We start from the raw sequence: 20,706 nt of genomic DNA, 5'->3' as shown, positions 1-20,706 counted from the left end.
ATGGCCTTCCATGGCAGCTGCGGTAAGTAAAAAATGTGTTTAAATGTAGTGTGCATGCTTGCTGGTAGTGTGTTTATGTGTGAGAGAGTGTATATGTGTGACTTTGTGTGTATGTGTAAGAATGTGTGTGTGAGTGAAAGTGGAGGTCAAAGAGCGTGTGATGTCACTTCCGCTACCCCTGGCATTTCGGTGATTAGACGGTATGCGAGTATCATAAACATTAAGAAGCCATCTTTTATCAAATGTATCACTTAGTTGTAGAAAGCATATATATATTTTTTTAAAACAACTATCACAATGGTATTTTATACAGTAAGGGAAGACACATCTGTTTTTCAAAAACGTTATTGTAAAAAGTATTATTTTCATATTTTGGCATTTTTGGGATTACGTACAAAAATACAAACATTTAGTCATAGTATTATTACCATCTTATGGCAAAATGGACTGCAATTTTACAAGCATACATCTGTAAAAATTAAATTAGAACATGCTCAAATGTCAAAAAGCTATGGAATATATGAAAAGCCTTCGCATTTAATGTGTTTAAAAGGTTTTAAACGTAATCAAGTTGACTACCACACTTTATGAACCAGAGTAAGAAAAGAGCTAAATCCAGGCTAGGAATAGTGGAGAGGGGACGAGAGAATGGGGAATTTGAGTATAAGTGAGCCAGCGAGAAAGACTAGGGAGGAAGATGGAAAGTAAAGGGTCACAAACTAAGGGGGCATTTTATATTTTTGAGAACAGAGGTATTGCAAAATAAAAAATAAAATGCCACACTCGTCACGGGACTCATCATTTATTTATTACTGCCCCTTACTGCCAGGGTTTGCCTGGCAGTGAGGGACAGGCATATGTCTGCCCATCCTAATTGGGCAGATGGACATATAGCCACTTTGCTGACGGCATCTAATCCGTCTGAGCAGTTTGGCCGTGGAGAAGACCAAGTAGTCTCCGCTGTGGTCAAACTGTGGTCCGCCCACATTTAAATTTGGCAGGGGCTATAATGTTGGTGGTAAGCATACTCTGTCACTGTTGTGATGGAGTATGCTTACAGGCAACATATAAATCTGACCATAAAAGGCGAAAGTGGCAAAACTACAGAGACGCTCCATCTTTAATAATTTTGTGCACATCAAGAAAAGAAGGACTAAGTTTAGTGGTACGGGTGGGGACATTAGAAAGAAAAAAGAGAACAACATTAACAAAGCAATGGACAGTTTAAAAGGGGGAAAATAAGAAAGGAGATCAACAAGAGCTGGGGAACAATAATCAATTAAGAAAGAAAAAAATTGATGACCTTGCTGTTTACTTAATAGATCAATGAGCTTGCTAGATGTATCCATCTGGCAGGAGGTCTCCTGTTATGGTCTGTGTAGCGCTAAGACACCCTTGGGTATCGCGAGCTCTACAAAATTATTTCATTCATTCATATTATGGAAGCCTCTGTCTAAAAGCGAAGAAGCAATCCATATTTCACATGTGGAAGCAGTTCAAAATGACAAATATCATATATATACATATATATATATGACAGTTTTTTTCACAGTTAAGTAATAATTCAAACATAAAGGTAAAGTGAGTGAAAGGCTTGGAGGAAGGTCCATCTGATTTAGAAAGGCTTGTAATAAAAGAAATCAGGCTTCCACCCATAGTTACTTTGCAGTTACACAGAAAAAGAGAAGACAGCTTTAAGGTGTGGTCAACTTCGGATAACTTTTTTTTCAATGAACATAAAATAACGCAACCACAGAAAAAAGGAAAACAGAAAATGTGAGGAACATTCGTAGGGCATCTGTGCAAGAGTTTGTGGTACCGTGCAGGACAGAGCTCAAGAGGATCATATTGCACTATTACATAAAAGGAAATACGAACACAAGAACATGTGTGACAGGCATCACTGCAGAGCAGCAACAGACACACCAAGAGAAAAAAATAAACAAACTGTCAAATTCTAAAGTAGCAAGGGGCAGAATCATTGGCATGAGCTCCATGGTGGCTAACATACTGATGGAACATTCCAAAACTGTCTAGCTAGAGAACCCGAAATATCTGTAGTTACATTTGTATGTGCAAATCCCATTTTCCGCTGAACTGCAAGAGACACAGGTCCTCTTCTTCTGTGGATTCCTGTGATGCCTGCTTCACATACACTTTGGACAAAAGTCCATCTCCTGGATGTTGATCACACTGACCACACATTTGTCCTTCTTCTTCCTCAGGTTCAATATCAAGATCATAGAGACTGGGAATAATAAGCCGGCCAGTACTGCGATCCCAGTCTAATACAATGCTATTACACGCTCCTTCATCTGCCTTTGCTTCAGTTTGTCTTTGTAAGAAATTGTTTATACTCGGATCCACATTGGTCGTCACTGGTGATATTCCTAACTGCATTGTGGTCTGCTGTGGACAGTCCAACTCATGTGTCCTTACACCTGGAAGGTTTGTACTAACCTGTGACCTGTAGGCAATGTCAGCTGGACACATGCCATTCTGGATCCGATAATTCTGTTCTTGCGATTGAGGAGAGTTTGATGCGCGCAAAACAAGCCCATATGCTTCACTTGATAAAGTACTTTGAGATTCGGGATCACACCGAGATGAAGCGCCTAGACATGGCTGCTGTCGGCTGTATGACGGGCCGTCGTGCTGCCCAGATGCCAATTCTGGCGATTGAAGTAAATAACCTGAATGCTGCACTTGTGGTACTATCTCTTCAATAATTTTTCCAACTGTGCTTCCGTTTTGAGTTATAGTCCAATCCTGATTTTTCCAGGGTGGGTGTGAGTCACTCATCACAATGATACTGATGAAGTTGTTGATCTCAGGAGTAAGGAATTTCTCACGACAGGTTTCGATTTGAAGCTGTTGCTGAAAAGTGAGTAATTGACAAAATTAGTTTCTGCATGTAAACACAAGTTCCAATGAATTTCGTCTGTCAAGCTGGCAGTTAGGTGGATCAACATTTGATCTGTCATTTAATTGTATTTCTATGGTCACTCACCGGCAAGGTCCAGACATGGACTTCCTTTACAAATTAATCCAAGAATGATGTGGTGAGTCAACCAACATCAAATGAGTTTTCAGAAATAAAACACGTTCCATAAAATATATCCTCTAGAAATAGCATTTATTTGAAACATCACTTAAAAAACTATTTAGCATTATTAAAGTTCATGTACTATCCAATACCTTCATACATAAAACAGATTTCATTTCATAGATTATTCAACTAATGATTGTAATAAACTCGCCAGTAGTTTTCATTGAAGAAGGAATGAGACTTTTGAGCTTTTACAAAGATAATCATTTTGTTGTATATGTCTCTCATTGAGTGCCAGTCGCGTGAGTACCACATTCTGAATCTGGTTATTTCATGCTATTAAATCCCAGCTGTGGGTAACAAAAGTTGTTTTCACTGCTGTGACGTCATAAGGGGAAGCACTCACTTCCTCTGTCCCTCTTATCACATTACCCCCCCCCCCAGCTACAGGTCTTTGCAGGTCAGATATACTATTTTTTTTAGTATACATTTTTATTGCTATTTGTTATAATCAGGAACACAAAGTTATAGCATCTTTCATATCACATTAACATACCCTCACCCCCCACCCACTGTGCGCCACTGTAACATTCGCATGGGACAATATATAGGACATTCCCTGAAGTCCTTGAAGGAGAGCTGTCGAGAGTGCATGCTCAAGCTGTGGGCACCACAGGCTCATGGTGCTCCAGATACACTCTGCGTCGTCAATTCTCCTTCCCCCTCCACATGTTCCCATCCCACCTGGCATTCCATGTATCACCTCTGTACTACTCATCCACTGCCCCCAGTATTTCTCACGGTGGTCTAGCCTAAGGCAACTCAAGGACCTAAGTGAGCATCGCCGCCCATGCCAGTAAATTGTCCGCAAATTTAGTGTCGCTACAAGATATCTGCATGTGACTTTCTTCCTCCACTGACCATGTCTCTCAGACAATGGTCCACCAACGTATGGGCAAGGGAGATCCATTGGATCACCATCCTATGCTCAGCAATCACTAGTCCCAGCAATATGAATTTTCACATTTTTCTTCTTTCGTACTGGAATCATACCTAGCAAGCTCTGTTTAATACATCTGGGGATGGTCCATCCCGTAGCTGTACTCAGTCTTGCCAATCCGTGTCAAGTCTGGAGCACCCCGACAGCATGAGCAAGTATTCTGCTCCAGCTGAAAAACAGCATGGACAGGAGAACGCCCTCCCAGGATAAATAGCCTTAAATATTGTTAGGGAGATATACTCCTGATGGGGTACATTATATTGAAGTTTTTTTAAATCGTGCATTGGTGGAGGTCCTCTTCACCCCCTCACGTATACCTTCCCTCTCCTTATCTGTAAGTGGGTCACCCAGCATATCCTGCTTTCTACCCTGAATTGTTAGTGTGGGCAATGAGAAGTCCTCACGCAGTGCCCTGCAAACACGGGAAACCAACTTGCGCCCCAGCTATATTGAGCTGTGACACAGAGTGTGGGACTCCTCGGGTACATCCAGAAATGTTGGCCAGATTCCTCTTGCTGTAGCTGCAGTCTTGGCAAACTGCAAAAATTGCCCTGGTCCCTAGTTAATGGCTTCCATAGCATCGGCCAGTGTAACAAATTTATCACTGGGATATAGATCTCGCAGGGTTTCACAACCTCCAGCATGCCACCGCTTCATGAACATTTTCCACGCGATCACCACAAAAGGGCACAGTTTCCAGAGGCCCCAATAAACATCCTGCTGAATGGAGGGGAGGTTATATTATCTGCCTTAATGGCCGTGTACAACACCTCTTTGGAGGATGGATGTGTCCCTAACACATGGAAGCACACTATCATCCGGTCACGGCTAAAGAAGGCCTCTCTGGACCTTGATAGGCCAGAAAACTACAGGCCTATCTCATTGCTGCCAGGGATAAGTAAAATCTTATAGAAATTATAAATGGCTTCTCTTGAACTTTCTGGATATCAATATCCTGCTGCATTACTCACAAATTGGTTTCCGCCCTGGTTGTAGCATCAAGACAGCTATTCTGTTGGCCACTAAACACTTGAGAAATACCTTAGACTGAGGCGGGTCAGCTGCACTCACTCTTCTTGATTTGAGTGTAGCTTTCGACACCGCCTCTCACTTAGTTTTGAGTGATAAGATGAAAGCAATAGGGATTACAGAGACAGCATCAAAATGGCTAACTGCATTTTTAACCAGCAGAAGCTTCCAAATGAGTAAAGGACCCTTCTTGTCGGATGCCCATAAGTTGGAATGTAGAGTGCCGCAGGGCTCCTCCTTGAGCTTTACACTCTTCAACATATGTTATACCTCTTTCAGACATCATCTGTGCCCATGGTTTTACTATGGTATCCTATGCAGACGATTCTCAGATTTTCATCTCCATGTCCCCTGACACCATATCCACCTCTAAGAAATTTAATACATGCTGAGAACAGGTGGCCAGCTGGATGGCGGTAACTTCCCTTAAGCTGAATGGAGACAAAACAAAGGTGATGGTATGAGCAACAACCCATCGCTCTGGGAACAACTTATATGCCCCCCTTGTCTGGTTGAGTCTCCCATCCCTCAATCTGATGTTAAGAGCATTGGTGTTACCTTGGACAAAGATTTGACCATAATCTCCCAGGCAAAGAAAGTGTCTGGTACTTGCTTTGGCCTGCTAAAATCCCTTAGAAAAACGCTAAAAGTGGCTTGCTATGGAGTGTTGGAGGATGGTGATCCAAGGCCTGATCCTCTCATGCCTCGACTACGGCAACTACCTGTACTTGGCAGCGCAGCTAATATCTCCAAAAAATTGCAGGTCACTCAAACTGCTGCAGCACAAGCCATTTTGCGTTTTCCCAAGATGAATTCAGCATGCATGGCTCTCTTGCAATTGTACTGGTTACCTATCTATAAACTAATCGAATTTAAGACCCTATGCATTGCCCACAGGTTAAAATATTCACCTGTTCCACATGTCCTGCAGCACCTCACTACTCTACATACAGCCCCCAGAGCACTAAGGTCGAACAACCTCTTTCTCCTTGCTGTTCCTGGAATAAAGAGAGCGAGGTGAGGAGGTCGCACATTTGCTTAACTAACTGCCAAATTATGGAACTCTCTTCCTGTCCAGCTCAGGTAAAATAACAATCTGTTAAGCTGTAGGAAGCTACTAAAAACCTTTATTTTCAGATACATTTTCTGTTAACAACATTTTAGACAGTTTGTTGCTTATCCTCCTGTGAGCACTGGGGTTCCCAGGCTGGGCAGCTGTGCACTCTTTGAAATGGATTAACATAGCATAACATAACATGGCTGGTGGATAAGCAGCACAATGCAGAACCCGTCAGACTACCCTATCCCGGGTGCGACACACCTGCCCGGTCATGTATGGGACTGAGCTTAGAACTCGAGCAACCAACATAAGGAGCTCTGGTAGTGGAACCTCTGCAAGGTGCCCTACTAAAACTTTTTATCCCAATTGTCCACCTCATCAAACCTGTGCACTTAATGTTGCAATTGAGCAGCCAGATAGTAGAGCTCCAAACATGGCAATTCCAATTCCCACTGCTTCCAGGTCCCCTTTAGCATAGCCAGGCCTACCCTCTTTCTCCCTGAGGCCCAAAGTAGTTCCACAATCAATCTATCCAGTTCAGCAAAATATTTTCTAGGGATATCATACTTCGCACCCTGGAAGATATAAAGGCAGCATGGTAAGATATTAATCTTTTCCAATGCTAGCGTGCCCATCAAGGACAACCGGAGAGTGTTCTACAATCCCACAGAGGGTTTTAGACCTTCCAGCACACTGCCAATATTGAGGGAATCAATGTCTCAAATTTCTCATCATCCTAATCCCAAGATACCTAACACTAGAGGTGTCCCATGAGAGTCTCACCGTCGGTAGTCCCTGTAAAAGAACCTCCCCTATTGCACCCAATGGAAACAAGTTAGACTTAACTCAGTTCACGTTAAGCCTGGAGAACTCTCATAAATCCGACAGGGTTTCCAGCCTAATAGGATCAGAGTGTTCTAGTTGACGCAGATACACCACAGCATCGCTCGCGGACCATTAGACCATGTGAGTGATTGTCCTAATTGTGATGCCCCAGCCCTACAACAATGACAATAACCTCCACGCCAGCGGCTCCATCGACAATGTGAAAAGCAGTGGCGACAATGGGCAGCCCTGTCTGGTCCCCGTGAACATGGAGAAGTGGTGCAACACTGCCCAGCTATTGCGCACCTTCACCCCTGGGCCACTGTATATCAGCGTAACCCATCGGATGAAAGAGTCCCTGAATCCCAATTTCCATTCTATGTCAAGTAGCACCAAGGCGCACTGATCATCCGCCAAGATTGGAGCATGCATGCAAGGCATCTCAAGTTACACAGAGCGTTTTGGCGTGGCATGAAGGCACACTGAACGTCCTGAATCAATACCGGCGGATATTCTAGTAACCTTGATGGCAGAATCTTGCTTGGTCAGGTTTAATTGCTTTATATTTGGGCGGGAGACGGAGATAATTAAAGAGTGTGGTTTGGGTTTTTGGCAGGACACAAGCTGTTTCTTTTCCAATTTAGGCTGAAGGGGAAGGTGTAAATGAAGGGGGCCAGGAATTGTATATGTTATATGTAAATGTTTTATATTTTGATGTCATGAGTGAAGTCACTCACCATGTCATGAGTGATGTAATATGTGACGTCATCAGCAGTGCATTGCAGGTGCGCGAGTTATAGTTAGCTGAACTAACTATAACGGGGGAATTTCACAGGTTTTGTACGAGTGAAATGTCCAGCTAACTATAACACCCCTGAAACCTATGTTTTTTTCAGTGAATATATATATATATATATATATATATATATATATATATATATATATATATATTATATAAATATATATTCTCACTGAAAAAAACCATAGGTTTTAGGGAAAGTTATAGTTAGTTGGACATTTGACTCGTACAAACCAGAGAAATTCCCCTTTTATAGTTATTTCACCTAACTATAAAAGGGCCCCCGCAATGCACTGCTGATGATGTCACATTTTACATCACTCATGACATGGTCAGTGATATCACTGATTACATCACTGATGACATCTCAAATGACATCACTGATTATATCATCCAGTGACTGTTTGTTTCTAGAAATTTTAAATATGTTTAATATATATATATATATATATATATATAGGGAAAGGCGTATTTAAGAATGAGTGAGTGTATAAGTGTCTGAATGGATGATTTAGTAGGTGTGTGACTGACTTTATAAGTGAGTGATTAAAAGTATCTTACTGAATGCATGGGTTAGTGACTAAACTGTGTGAATGTCTGTATCCGTCTGTCTGTTGGTGTGTACGCAGCTGCATGGGTTTGCGAATAGCTAGATGAGTGTCTATATGGGTTATTGATTGGTTGTATGAGTATCTGTATGGGTGCCTGAGTGTTTGTGTGGGTGGGTTGTGTGTGACTCTGTGCATATATGTGTGAGTGGGTGATTCACTGGGTGCATGGTTTCAAGAGTGCATCTGTGATGGACTGTATGGGTGGGTGAGTGTGTGTATGGGTGTGTTAGTGAGTGGATGTATATCTCAGTGGTACATGTGAGTAACTACATATGTGAAAGGCAGTATATATGTGTGTTGGAGTATATAAATGGCTATAAGTGAGAGTGTGTGATTGTGAGAGTGGCTGTATGGATGAGTGTGTGCTTGTATCAGTGATTGTATAAGAGCGTAAGAATGTGCTAGTATTTGTATGAGTAATTGAGCTGGTGTGTGTATAACTGTATAGGTGAGTAAATGGCAGTGTGATTAATTACTTGCATGAGTGACTAGGTATGTGAGTACCTCTATGGATGAGTGGCAGTGTGTGAGTGTCTATATAGGTGTATGAGTGCATATGATAGTCCTGTACTGAGTGACCATAAGTATGAGTGACTGTACGGGTGAGTGAGTGGATGTGTGTGTAAACCTAAGAATCAGTGAGTGGGTATGTAGTTATTGGTGTTGGAGTGTCTATGGTGTTGAGAATGGCAGTCTGTAATTTAGAGTGGGTGTATCAAAGATTATATTAGGGTGTGAGAAGATGCATCAAATTATCACATGGATGATGTCATCAGTAATGTCATCAGTGATGTCATTTGAGATGTCATGAGTGATGTCACTGACCATGTCATGAGTGATGTAATATGTGACATCATCAGCAGTGCATTGCGGGGGCGCGAGTTATAGTTAGCTGAACTAACTATAACGGGGGAATTTCTCTGGTTTTGTACGAGTGAAATGTCCAACTAACTATAACTTTCCCTGAAACGTATGTTTTTTTCAGTGAATTTCTAAGGTTTTTTAAATGCTAATTTCTACCTATAACGTGTCTGAAACCTATGGTTTTTTCAGTGAATTTCAAAGGTTTTTTAAATGCTAATTTCTAACTATAAGGTGCCTGAAACCTACGGCTTTTTAAGTGAATTTCAAAGTTTTTTTAAATGATAGTTTCTAACTATGCCTACAGAGGTAGGACATGTGAAGAAAGAAGAAAAAACGCACAGAAAGAAGCAAAATAAATGCAGAAAGAAGCAAAATAAATGCAGAAAGAAGCAACAGAGGTCCACAATGACGAAGAAAAGTGCATAAAGAAGCAAGACATGTGCAGAAAGAACCAACAGAGGAGCAGAAAGAGGCCATGTTTCAAAATCATCCTGTGCCCACAAAGTTTTCAGACGGGTACTGGTGGTAACTGACTCTGACTAAACAGGCCTAGAGCCAGTGCTATGCTAAAAGACACTTAGAATCCAGTGAAAACACCTACATACACTAGGGAGGACTATGCGTTGGGTTACCATTGTGATTAGCATGACCTCCTCTATAAAGCCCTAGTACATAATAGGGCAGGGGGATTAAAACTACCTCTAAGTCAGAGGTGCAGAAATATGCTACTTTAACTAGTAGTCGCGTTTGCAGAGTGGTGGAGAAAGGGTGCTGGGCGTCCAACCAATGCTCAGGAATTCCGCTGCGTAGGACTTACAGGAGGTACCAGGAGGGATTCTTGGCCCCCAAACTCCCTCAGGACTAAATTGGACTTCATCCCCCATCCCGTAGTCTGCCATGAGGCACATTTGCAGAGTGGTAGAGAAAGGTGGCCATGGCCTCTGAAGACGTCTTAGCAATCCCACTGTGTGGGACTTACTGGAGGTAACAAGAGGCATAGTTGGACCCCAAGGACATCCTTCGGGGCCAACTTCCCAAACTATTACCTCCAGTCAGTCCCACACAGCAGCACTGGTAAATACTCGTACCAGGCCACGCCCACTTTGCCCACCACTCTACAAACACGCTCCCAGGCACGCTCTTGGATGGGGATTGAAGTCCCCTTCACTACTGGGGGTCCTTTAGGGGCCAACTATCCTACCTTTTACCTCCAGTAAGCCCCACACAGTGGGATTGGTGAGAGGTAGACAAAAGCCATGCCCCCTTTCTCCACCACTCTGCAAACGCGCCCCCTGGCACATTGTAAGTTGGGGGATTAAGTCCCCTTGAATCCTGAGGGTCCCTGCGGTCCAACTAGCCCACCAGGTACCTCCAGTATGCGCCACAGAGCTACGTTGCAGAGAGGTGTAAAAAGAGGCGTAGCCTGGACCACCTCTCTGCAACGCAGCCCTGTGGCGCTTACTGAAGATACCTGGTGGGCTAGATGGCCCCCAGGGACCCCCAGTATTGAAGGGGAATGTATTCCCCAACTTAAAACGCGCCACAGGGCGTGTTTCCACACATGTCACCTCAGGCCCTGCCCCCTCTTTCTCAGAGCTTTTCCTCAGCAGTAAATCTATTTCAACAGGACTTTGCAGAGAAGGTAACCAGCGTCTTGGAGCCCTCTTAGGCTATTGCTTCCAGGCTTGCCCCACTGCAGGAATTCAAGCTCTAAAAAGTGACCAAGAGTGAATGTAGAAATCTTGATGGGTCAAAGGCACCTACAGTATTCAGCTTGTGAGGGACATTCCCTGGGTGCAAAATTTGAATTTATCCCTCTTGGAACTTTCCTACCAAAATGGGACCTCATCCAACGGCTATGCAACCTTGAGAGGTACTCCTTAGCTACAGCATACTGCTTTGTGCTGCTGGAGATTTTAGACTTCCATTTTTAGCCTAAGTGCCAAGGTAAAACTTCCAACCTGGTCAAGCCTGGTCCCTGTATCCATCACTTGCTCCATTGCAATCAGCCTCAAATCACGCCTAGGTCCTTGCTTTTTGGCACTGTCTTTATTTAAAACTTTATAAATTCATATCTCCGGTTCCACTTATTAGCTTTTTGTTGTCATGGTGTCATTGAATTTATTTAATTTATTAAAATGTACTCTATGTTTATAAATTGGTTTGTGATTTTTCCTGTGTTTTGATTTTATTATTGTTTTGTATCTGAATAAATACTTTATACATTGCTTCTAAGCTAAGCCTGTATGCTCCGTGCCATAGTTACCAGTGGTTTGAGCTCTGGTTTTTTAGTGACTTTAGTGGCTCATACTGATAAGGATTGTGCTAATTACTTAAGGTGGGTCATCACCCCTTTAACAAATAACCCAATTTCTTACACCCAGAAAACAATTTTGAAAATTACTCACCAGAGGGAGTGCTGAGTGTTGTGGCTTGTGAGAATGGGCTAAAGAACGGTGATGGATCAAACCCAGATCTGTTGACTGGGTGTGAGTGTTTTTTATTGGCTCTGATGCTCCGTCCATCACCACCCCCTTTTGTACCACTTTGTGCGCCATAAGTTGGCAGGGTATGCTCAGACGTGAGTCCCTTGCTCACTTTGCCACTGGATTCAAGCAAGCCTGGCTGAAGACGGCTGAAATGCCAGAAACTGGTCCTAGGAAGCTTGTTTCCTGTCCAGGGAAGGCATGGCTTAGCAGTTCGGGCTGGACTGTTCCCATGAGGCACAGGGTCAGACTGATTTGCATATGGCCATGTCTGAACTGAGGTGGCAGAGTGGGCTAAAGAACGGTGATGGATCAAACCCAGATCTGTTGACTGGGTGTGAGTGTTTGATTGGTTCTGATGCTCCGTCCATCACCACCCCCTTTTGTACCACTTTGTTCGCCATAAGTTGGCAGGGTATGCTCAGACGTGAGTCCCTTGCTCACTTTGCCACTGGATTCAAGCAAGCCTGGCTGAAGACGGCTGAAATGCCAGAAACCGGTCCTAGGAAGCTTGTTTCCTGTCCAGGGAAGGCATGGCTTGGCAGTTCGGGCTGGACTGTTCCCATGAGGCACAGGGTCAGACTGATTTGCATATGGCCATGTCTGAACTGGGGTGGCAGAGTGGGCTAAAGAACGGTGATGGATCAAACCCAGATCTGTTGACTGGGTGTGAGTGTTTGATTGGTTCTGATGCTCCGTCCATCACCACCCCCGTTTGTACCACGTGGCTTGTGAGAATGGCATCACTTTTTTTTAACCCAGAAGGCCCTGAAAATATTACAATTGGGTTCTAAACTGAGAATTCCATCACATTTCTGTGATGGAAAGTTCTGCTATTTGAGGGGAATAGCAAAATGTCCCACAACCCAGTGCTTCCACATCTCTACTGATAAAAACTGTACATCAGGTGTGTTGGTGGGCCAAGCATTGTTCTTAAAAGTTACTAAGTTGCCACACTGGTATCTGCATCTGGAAGAAGGACTACATGCACGGCCCTAACTCAGAGAGGCCCGGAGACTATTAACAAGACTTACCGGTCCGGAGGGGGTAGACATGTTGCAACTGCACAGCCCACCTACAGCTGATGCTGTCATTTCCGTAAAAGGAACAGTAACTGAAGACAGGCATCTCTTTGTTTGGGACACTGTCGTGTGGCCTGTATGGCAGTGTCTCGACTACAGCCTTCAAGACTTCATTGAACATGGACTGAGAGTGGGAGGCCAACCTGAGGCCTACCAAAGCGTGATGGACTGAACATTAATATTGTCCTGAAATACTAAAACCCAAAGAGTGGAGGCACTAAACCTGCACTCTTTTCTGCACCTGAAGACTCTGGGATACAAGAGGTGCAGAGGGGAATAGAGTGAGGAGGGTGGAATAAGTCTAGTTGCAGTAGCCTTTCACATGTTTATCGGGTAGTAGATACTTTTTCTGTTAATGTGTATATCTCACCTTATTGTGTAATAAAGTGATATTCTTTTTGCTAAGAGAAGTACTGGGCTGGACAACCATGTTCTAGGTGTCCATTGAGATCTCATTCTGTGGTTCCCCAACACTAACATACCCGTGAAGCCTGTGAGCGCTCACCATTGCAATGACTGAGAGTCAAATGCTGAAGTGGTTGCACTTAGCCCAGTTTGAAAACCCATAGTACGAAAGGCCCCAGCACTTAGAGGCAAATGGCCACATCCTCCACAAATGTGTCCCAGTAGCCCCTGCCTGCTCTGTGGCCCCTCCCAAATGGCGTCTGAAACTTTATTCACTGTTCAGATTCAGAGCCACATTTCTGCATAATTCACTGCAGTAAAATCTTGTATTGGGGTCATCACGTCAATTTGATACACAAATCACTTTATTTCATGGTCCCTTTCTCCATATATGGGTTCTTCCCTCACCCATCTTCGTTTTATTCTTTCAGATTGTTTCTTGAAAGAGCAAATGCCTACAGGTATTGATAATTATGCTGTAGAATCTTAGAAAATAAGGAAATGCTGCTACTTATGTCTCTTGGATAAAATCTGTATTCCAAACATCTGTTCCCTTTTGACTGAAATATTGCTCTTGGATTGGGAGTCTTTCAGGACAACAGTACATCCACAACTGCACATGTTACACCATCTCCAACAGGTCTAATTAAACATATTATCACAGTTACTCCCCAGCCCAAAACTTGTTCTCCTACCATCTTTATTTTGTACACTACTGAGACATGTACAGGTGTTAAAAACCTTTGTGGAAAGTGCATTGAATAAACACTAATTAGTGCTTAATTTGTCAAAGAAAGAGTGCCGGTGCTCGTAGCTCCGCTCAGATGTCCATGGTTGAAGCAATGACATGTCGGCGCATCGAATACCAAGGTTGGTAGTCTTTAATCTACTACTAGACACTCCCTGGTCCTTTTTCTTGAATTTCCAGGCCCCCACTTTCTGTTTGTGATGGTTTTGACATATTTTTCTTCCTCTTTCTTTGAGATCTATGTGTTTTCCTCTCTTGCACTCAGTATATATCTAATAGAGGAAACATAAGTGCAGCTCCCCAAAAGGAAGTACTGGTGACCCGCACTGGCAACCACTGGCTCAAATTAAGCTATGAACACTATACAAAAAACATAAAACAAAATATCAACTCCACAAACATTGCGGATGTGAGATCTACAAATCCACCTTGGGTTTCTAAGAAAACCAACCCGGATGGAAAACAAAACGGCACAAGCAAATTAAAGGTATTCTTCTTCTCAAATAGCCAGGTCCTTAGGCCCCTAATGAATAAAATTAGCTTACTGATGCCAAGTCTAATGATAGGTACTTCCATAATTTAGCTGCAAAAATGCAAAAGGCATTACTGCCATTGATAAGCTTCCTGAACTTTTGAACACAGAGAAGACCCTCTTCCCCTGATTAAAGACACTGACAAGATTTATACAATTGACCTGTATGTGTGATGACGGCTGTCACTAATGAAGCATGTTTACTTCACAATAATAGTGGAGTGCACAAGAAATCGGTAAAATATGTTCCTGATGTCCAGGCCAAAATACTTTTTAGGTCTGACTTTTGAGATAGCTGTAGCTGCATTGTCAGACTATTGTTTTTCCATAAAAATTAAACTCCACGTAACTAAGTAGGGGGCTTTTGGTCAGAAGACTTCATTCTTTGGTCTGCTAAACTGGTAATCACATTTTGATTCTGCTCACCTCAGCAAACAGCATAGGGAAAAGGGTCAGCTCACCCACTTTACCCATTGCCTCCCTTCACTTTGAGTTTCTATAAACTTGTGAACCTTGATCACTTCAGCCTAAAAATAGCTCTATTCACTTCAGTGGCAAAGCTGGTTTAAAGTATGTGTTTTTTTTTTTTTATTTAAACACCAAAACATCACTAGGAAAGTAGCCTCAGCAGTGAGTGGTTTTCAAATTTCAAATCCTTAATGCAAGCACGTGGCAGCCACGTTTAGAATTACTTTTTTTCCTTTTGTGGCCTATGCTTGCAATAAAAAAAGAACCATTGCACAGTTTTCCAAGGTCAGACCTATCAAATTTGCCAATGCTTGCTTGGCTACATCACTGATGGTGGCTTTATAGTGCTCTGTAAACAAGTTTTCTAAACATGCATTTGGATTTATCATGAACCAGTCTGCATGTTGGATTTTGCTGCTGAATTTTTTTAAAGAGGTAATTTATTACCACCGAACAAATGTCATGACACCGTCTGTTTCTGGTTGCGATTTCTTTTATGGGAAATTGTTTTCAACAATTTTGTGATTTTTAGTTGGGTTTCCCGCTCAGTGCCATTGACAAGCGGCAGCCATCTTGGGCGGCATTGAAATCTCTTAGGCAATGCTCCAGTCTTCTTGCGGCCTACTATGTCAAGAGGCTCCACCAATTTAAAAACAGGTGAGAGCATCCTGCGCCACTGCCTCTAAACAAGCATGTGGATATGTTGAGAGCCACGCAGTTTGGTGTATTTTGCAGCTAAAGGTTTTTAAATAAGTGTTTTACAGTAGCTGAATACATTTTGATGCCATCAGTTTTGGGTAGCTCATTGTTTTATGTGGAAGCTTTTTCAACAATTTTGAGATTTATTTGGGTTTCCTGCTTGATGCCATTGACAAGCGGTAGCAATCTTGGGGGGGATTCAAATATTTTGGGCAATGCTCAAAGGGAGACAACCATCTCAAAGCATGCGTTATGACGCATGCGTTTAGATCACGTGCACTTACAACGCACGCGACGTTACGACGCGTGCGTTGTCTACGCACGCCACTACATCGCATGCGCTTTCAGAAAGCATGCATTCCCAAAGCATGGGATGTAATAGGGCGCGCCGAGTCGGGCTACGAGGGGTGTTGAGACGGGCTCCGGGGGACACAGACGACAGGGGGACAATGCTAGAACAACGACAAGAGACAGGTAAGGAGGCCGCTCGTATGTAGGGCTTAGAGTGTAGGGTACTGTTTTTTGCTTTAGTATAGGTACTGTTTTGCTATTGCGGTAGGGCTTAGGGCTAATGGTAGTATAGGTGCTGTTTTTGGATTCAGGCATTATGGCTTAGGGCTACTAGTAGAATAGGTGCTGTTTTGGGGTTGCGTTAGGGCTTAGGGCTTCTTGTAGTATAGGTACTGTTTTGGTATTGCGGTAGGGCTTAGGGTTAATGGTAGTATAGGTGCTGTTTTTGGCTTCAGGCATTAGGGCTTAGGGCTACTAGTAGTATAGGTGCTGTTTTGGGGTTGCGTTAAGGCTTATGGCTAGTTGCAGTATAGGTACTGTTTTGGCCTTTGGGGATTAGGGCTTAGGGTTGAGGTCGTAGTGTAGGCTTGCTTTACAGCCTTTACTGTTTAGGGCTTAGGGTTTGGGGAAGTGTTAGCATGCCATCTTGTAGGGTACTGTTTTAAGATTCAAGGATTAGGGTTTAGGGTCGGGTAGAGGGAAATGCGCATACAGGTAAAAATCGCAATTTAAAAGCATGCGGGGTCTGTATGCGGTGTGAATGTATTTTGCATGCATTGCTATACAAATGCGACGTCATGGTATGCCTTGTGATTACTCACGATCTAAGGGAACATACGATGTAACAATTACGATGTAATGGCATACGTTGTAAGCGTTTGCGATGTAACATCATACATCCATGCTCAAATCTTCTGGTCGCCTACTGTGCGCAGAGGCATAGGCTCCACCTATTTAAAGCAGGCAAAAGTGTGTCTGCGCTGCCATTCCTACATAGGCATTCTGATATATTGTGAGCTACAGCAAAAGGTCTTTAATACGTTTTTGAATGGAATTGAACAGATTTTACAATGCCATCTGGTTAGGGAATCTCTTTATTTGATGTGGGACGGTTTCAACTATTTTGTCATCTTTAGTTGGGCTTTCTGCTTGTTGCCATAGCCATCTTCAGTTCAGTGCCAGTACAGTGACCAGCCCCAGTTATTCTGCCCAATCTCCCTCAGAAAGGTATGATTGGGTGACTCTAGTTCCGAGATTGAGTCCCTAAATGCAACATTCACCTCCCCCCGTTTACCTGTAGTAGCAAGCCACAGTCTTGGGACGTGAATTCATATTCAATATCACCTTCATCAACGACCCTTGTCTGGCCTCATTGCAGACTTTTTAATGTATGTGCTTTATCCAAGAACTCTTTTAGAGGGATATGACCTTATTTTTCACTACAATTTAGATTTGTTTTCTTTTTAAATGAAACTTGGCTTCAGGAGGCCACCTGTCCAGCCAGTGCATTAGCCATGCCTAATGGTTTTAAGGTAATTACATTGACAGGCAGGTAGGTAGAGGTAGGGGGTGCAGATATTATTAAAGGGTTCTACTCCGTTTCCGCTCTACAACAAGATGACTTTAATGCAGTGGAGTCGCTTGGTTTTAAAGTGATGCTTTCCCTCTTGTTAGTTTACCAAAATACAATTTATAGTCCTCCTCATCCTGATCTCAATTTTAATGCTAATTTGTTTTGTTTTCTATGATTTTGTCAGTTCTCCTTCAACCATATGTGGACAGCTCTTTTCAGATCATTTTTAGAGAATTTCTCGATTTGTGACCGTCTCTGTGTCTCAAACAGTTCATTCAGGGTTCCACCCATATCAAGGAGCACACTTTGGATCTTGTTTTTTCTACTAATTCTAAGATTTCTCCATAATCAAACACTCCACCTACCATGGAATGATCACTATTTGATCTTGTTCACATTGCTGCTTGATTGTAAGGTACATAAGAGGGCTTCAAACAATTTGTAATCATACGTGCCACAAACTTGGTGCAAAATGTTGCAGGAGTCATTTATGATAGTTCTAAATACTAATCCCTTAATCATTTAATTCTGAGCCCCTGAACAGTAGGGGCTGGTGTGCTGTCGGACTGGAGGGGTAGGGTGGGTACGACGGATAAAATAAATAAAACATTAAAAAAAGAACTTACCTGCTGCATCACGCCAGCCGAAACATCGCTCTTCTGTTTCTTCTTCCTGCACCATAGGCTTCCAGCTTCTCGTGCGGCCAATCCTGATGCTGCTCTCATGATTGAGAGCAGAGACTGGATTGGCCTGAGTGCCCTTCATTGGCGCTCCCAGGAAGACTGGGAGCCTGCAACTGCTGTCTTCAACCCAGCAATGCAACTGGGGCTGGAGAGAGCTTCACTGCGCATGATGCTTTGGCAGGCCTAAGATGGCCAGCCAAAACTTCATGCGCAGTGAATCACAGTGCTAACCCCTCTCCCTCCTGCCTTACCCCACGATGGACCTGCTCCCAAGCCTCATTCCATGGAAGAAAAATAAAACAATAATAAACACGTTTTATTATTGTTTTATTTGTTTGGAATTTTTAGGCTAGCGGGTGACAACGCTCCTCCGCCACAGCAGAGGAGCCGCCCCTGCCCCTGAATAAGGTTGAGACTGCTGAGTTGAGCGAGTCCATTAATAGATTGGCCAATATAGCCTTAGAGGTTGTGGTCCTAGGAAAAGGTTGTTTCACGTACTCTGAGACCTGGTTCACTGATAAACTAGGCCAACAGAAGAGAGTGTGCAAAAATCTTGAGAGATTGGGGTGCCAGCCCCAAGAGTAAGCAAGCTTACTTCATTAGCCTTCACAACTAAACAAAGATGAATAGCGAAGCAAAAACGCATTTTTACTCTTCTACAATAGACAAAGCAGGTGTAAGAAAATGTATCTTTTGTATGTTCACTCCCATTTGTTCTGGACTCATGTAGCTGTTTTATTTTACTTTGTGCATTGGGATACTGCTAACCAGGCCCCAGTGCATGCGCTCTGACTCCTAAAACATGTCGAAATTGTCTACACACCTGATGGGGTCTTAATTTGGGTTTCACTAAAATGTTTGCAAATCTAACATGCAAACCTTCACCCACTTGATATTCATTCATGAATGTTGCTTCGTTAAACAAAAAAAGAATGAATTATCCAACCAAACTTACCAGACTTGTAGGTCTTTTCTGCTCATCAATATGGATGTACTTGTACACAGCATAACTTATAGCTGACGTGAGAAGGACTACAACAACAGCAGGCAGAACATAACCGAAAAGGATTAGCATGAGGCTTTCAGTGTTGTCTGGTAAGTAAGGGAAAACACAGGACAAACCTTTATTATAACATTATCTAGTGCACAATTAAATGCTAAAGAACATCAGTTCCGTGTATAACCTTCCATTTAGTGTATATTCTTTAAAGTTCACACTTTACATACTACACATCACGTTAAGCCATGTCAACCACTTACATCCACTGTACTGACTTGTCATTATTAACTTAGTTTTGTTTCAAACATTTATTATTGAGCATCTGCAGTGTAAGGTAGCCGGAATAATCTCTTTTAATAACTGATCCCTATATTGACCTCGTTGGGCAGTGGCGGCTGGTATTTAACGGCGGTAAAGGAGCAGGGCCAGGGGGGGAGGGAGGAATAAAGAAAAAAAAAACACTTACCTGTCTGCTGTCTGCCGCCGCCGCCTACTCTCTCTCTTCATCTGCTTCCAGGGCAGGAAGCAGGAAGCACCCCGCTCCCAGCCTCCTGATAGCCAATCACAACACAATACAACGTTTTGATTGGTCTGAGCACCGTGGATCTGCGCTCAGCTACAGAATGGGAGGCTGGGCATGTTTTCCATGCAGGCTGTGATGCAGCTTGAGTGGAGAACATGCAAAGTGCACATAATGGTTTGACCAGCCCGAGACGGCCGGTCAAAGTGTCCTGCGCATTTGGAGTGGGCAATACACTCCTCCCCTTCTCTGTTAGCATTGCAGTCCCGCCTTTACCCAGCTGAGCAAGGAGAAAAATTAAATGATAATAACAATGAGTTATTCTCATTTTATTTTTTCCTCTTTGACCTGCTCAGTGGGGCGGTGCCCCTCAGACTTAGCGGAGGAGCCGCCTCTGTCTTTGGGATTGTTACCAACACCGTATTCATGTAATGAACAATTCAGACGGCTTGAGTACTTTCATGTTTAACACGATTACATGCATTGGACACAGATACACATTATTATCAGCTCCCCCTAGAAGCATGAAATAAGGCTGTCCTACTCCTGCAATATCTTCTATATCTTCTTGCACATCTTGTAAATCTTCTCTTACTATATTCCTGTAAGGTATCGTTGGTAGACATCTCCACCAAGTAAGAGATTAGCTTCCCCTCCCCACATTTTTCCAACATCTGTGAGAGTTACTCAACATTATCTTCTTTACCTTTAGTGGGGTGGGGATAGTACCACTTATATAACACTTTAGGGACTTTCTCCCAGAGTTGCAAACCACTTATGAAACACATTGATCCTCCTATGTATACTTCCCATTCCTCTTAACTCCCTATTCAGGTTATTCATTCAGCTCATCCGATAGCTATAAGTGCTTAGAGTGATGGCCATGAGAACCAATCTGTAAATGGCCGATATCATGCATTTAAACTTTATGAACTATGGAAGATTCTCAACCTGATTATTGACCTTCTGGTCTTCTGTCTCA

General features: G+C 43.0%; 1 protein-coding gene across 4 annotated transcripts in view; it reads right to left on the bottom strand.

Annotated features, from left to right (window-relative positions):
- Positions 1–331: 331 nt before the first annotated feature.
- Positions 332–20,706, bottom strand: part of LOC146821237 (interleukin-20 receptor subunit alpha-like) — a 313,666-nt gene continuing 293,291 nt past the window's right edge. For all 4 annotated transcript variants that reach the window (XM_085612176.1, XM_085612177.1, XM_085612178.1 and 1 more), the window contains 2 exons: positions 19,160–19,296; positions 332–2,877 (listed from right to left, as the gene is read on the bottom strand). In XM_085612176.1, coding sequence (XP_085468302.1) covers positions 2,062–2,877; positions 19,160–19,296 — 953 coding nt within the window. In that variant the 3' untranslated portion in view covers positions 332–2,061. The remainder of the gene's footprint in view (positions 2,878–19,159; positions 19,297–20,706) is intronic.

Source organism: Triturus cristatus, chromosome 6 (assembly GCF_964204655.1).
Source record: "Triturus cristatus chromosome 6, aTriCri1.1, whole genome shotgun sequence".
In the NCBI taxonomy this organism is placed as follows: Eukaryota; Metazoa; Chordata; class Amphibia; order Caudata; family Salamandridae; genus Triturus; species Triturus cristatus.
The sequence above is the reverse complement of the archived record's forward strand: the minus strand, read 5'-3'. Positions and strand labels throughout refer to the sequence as shown.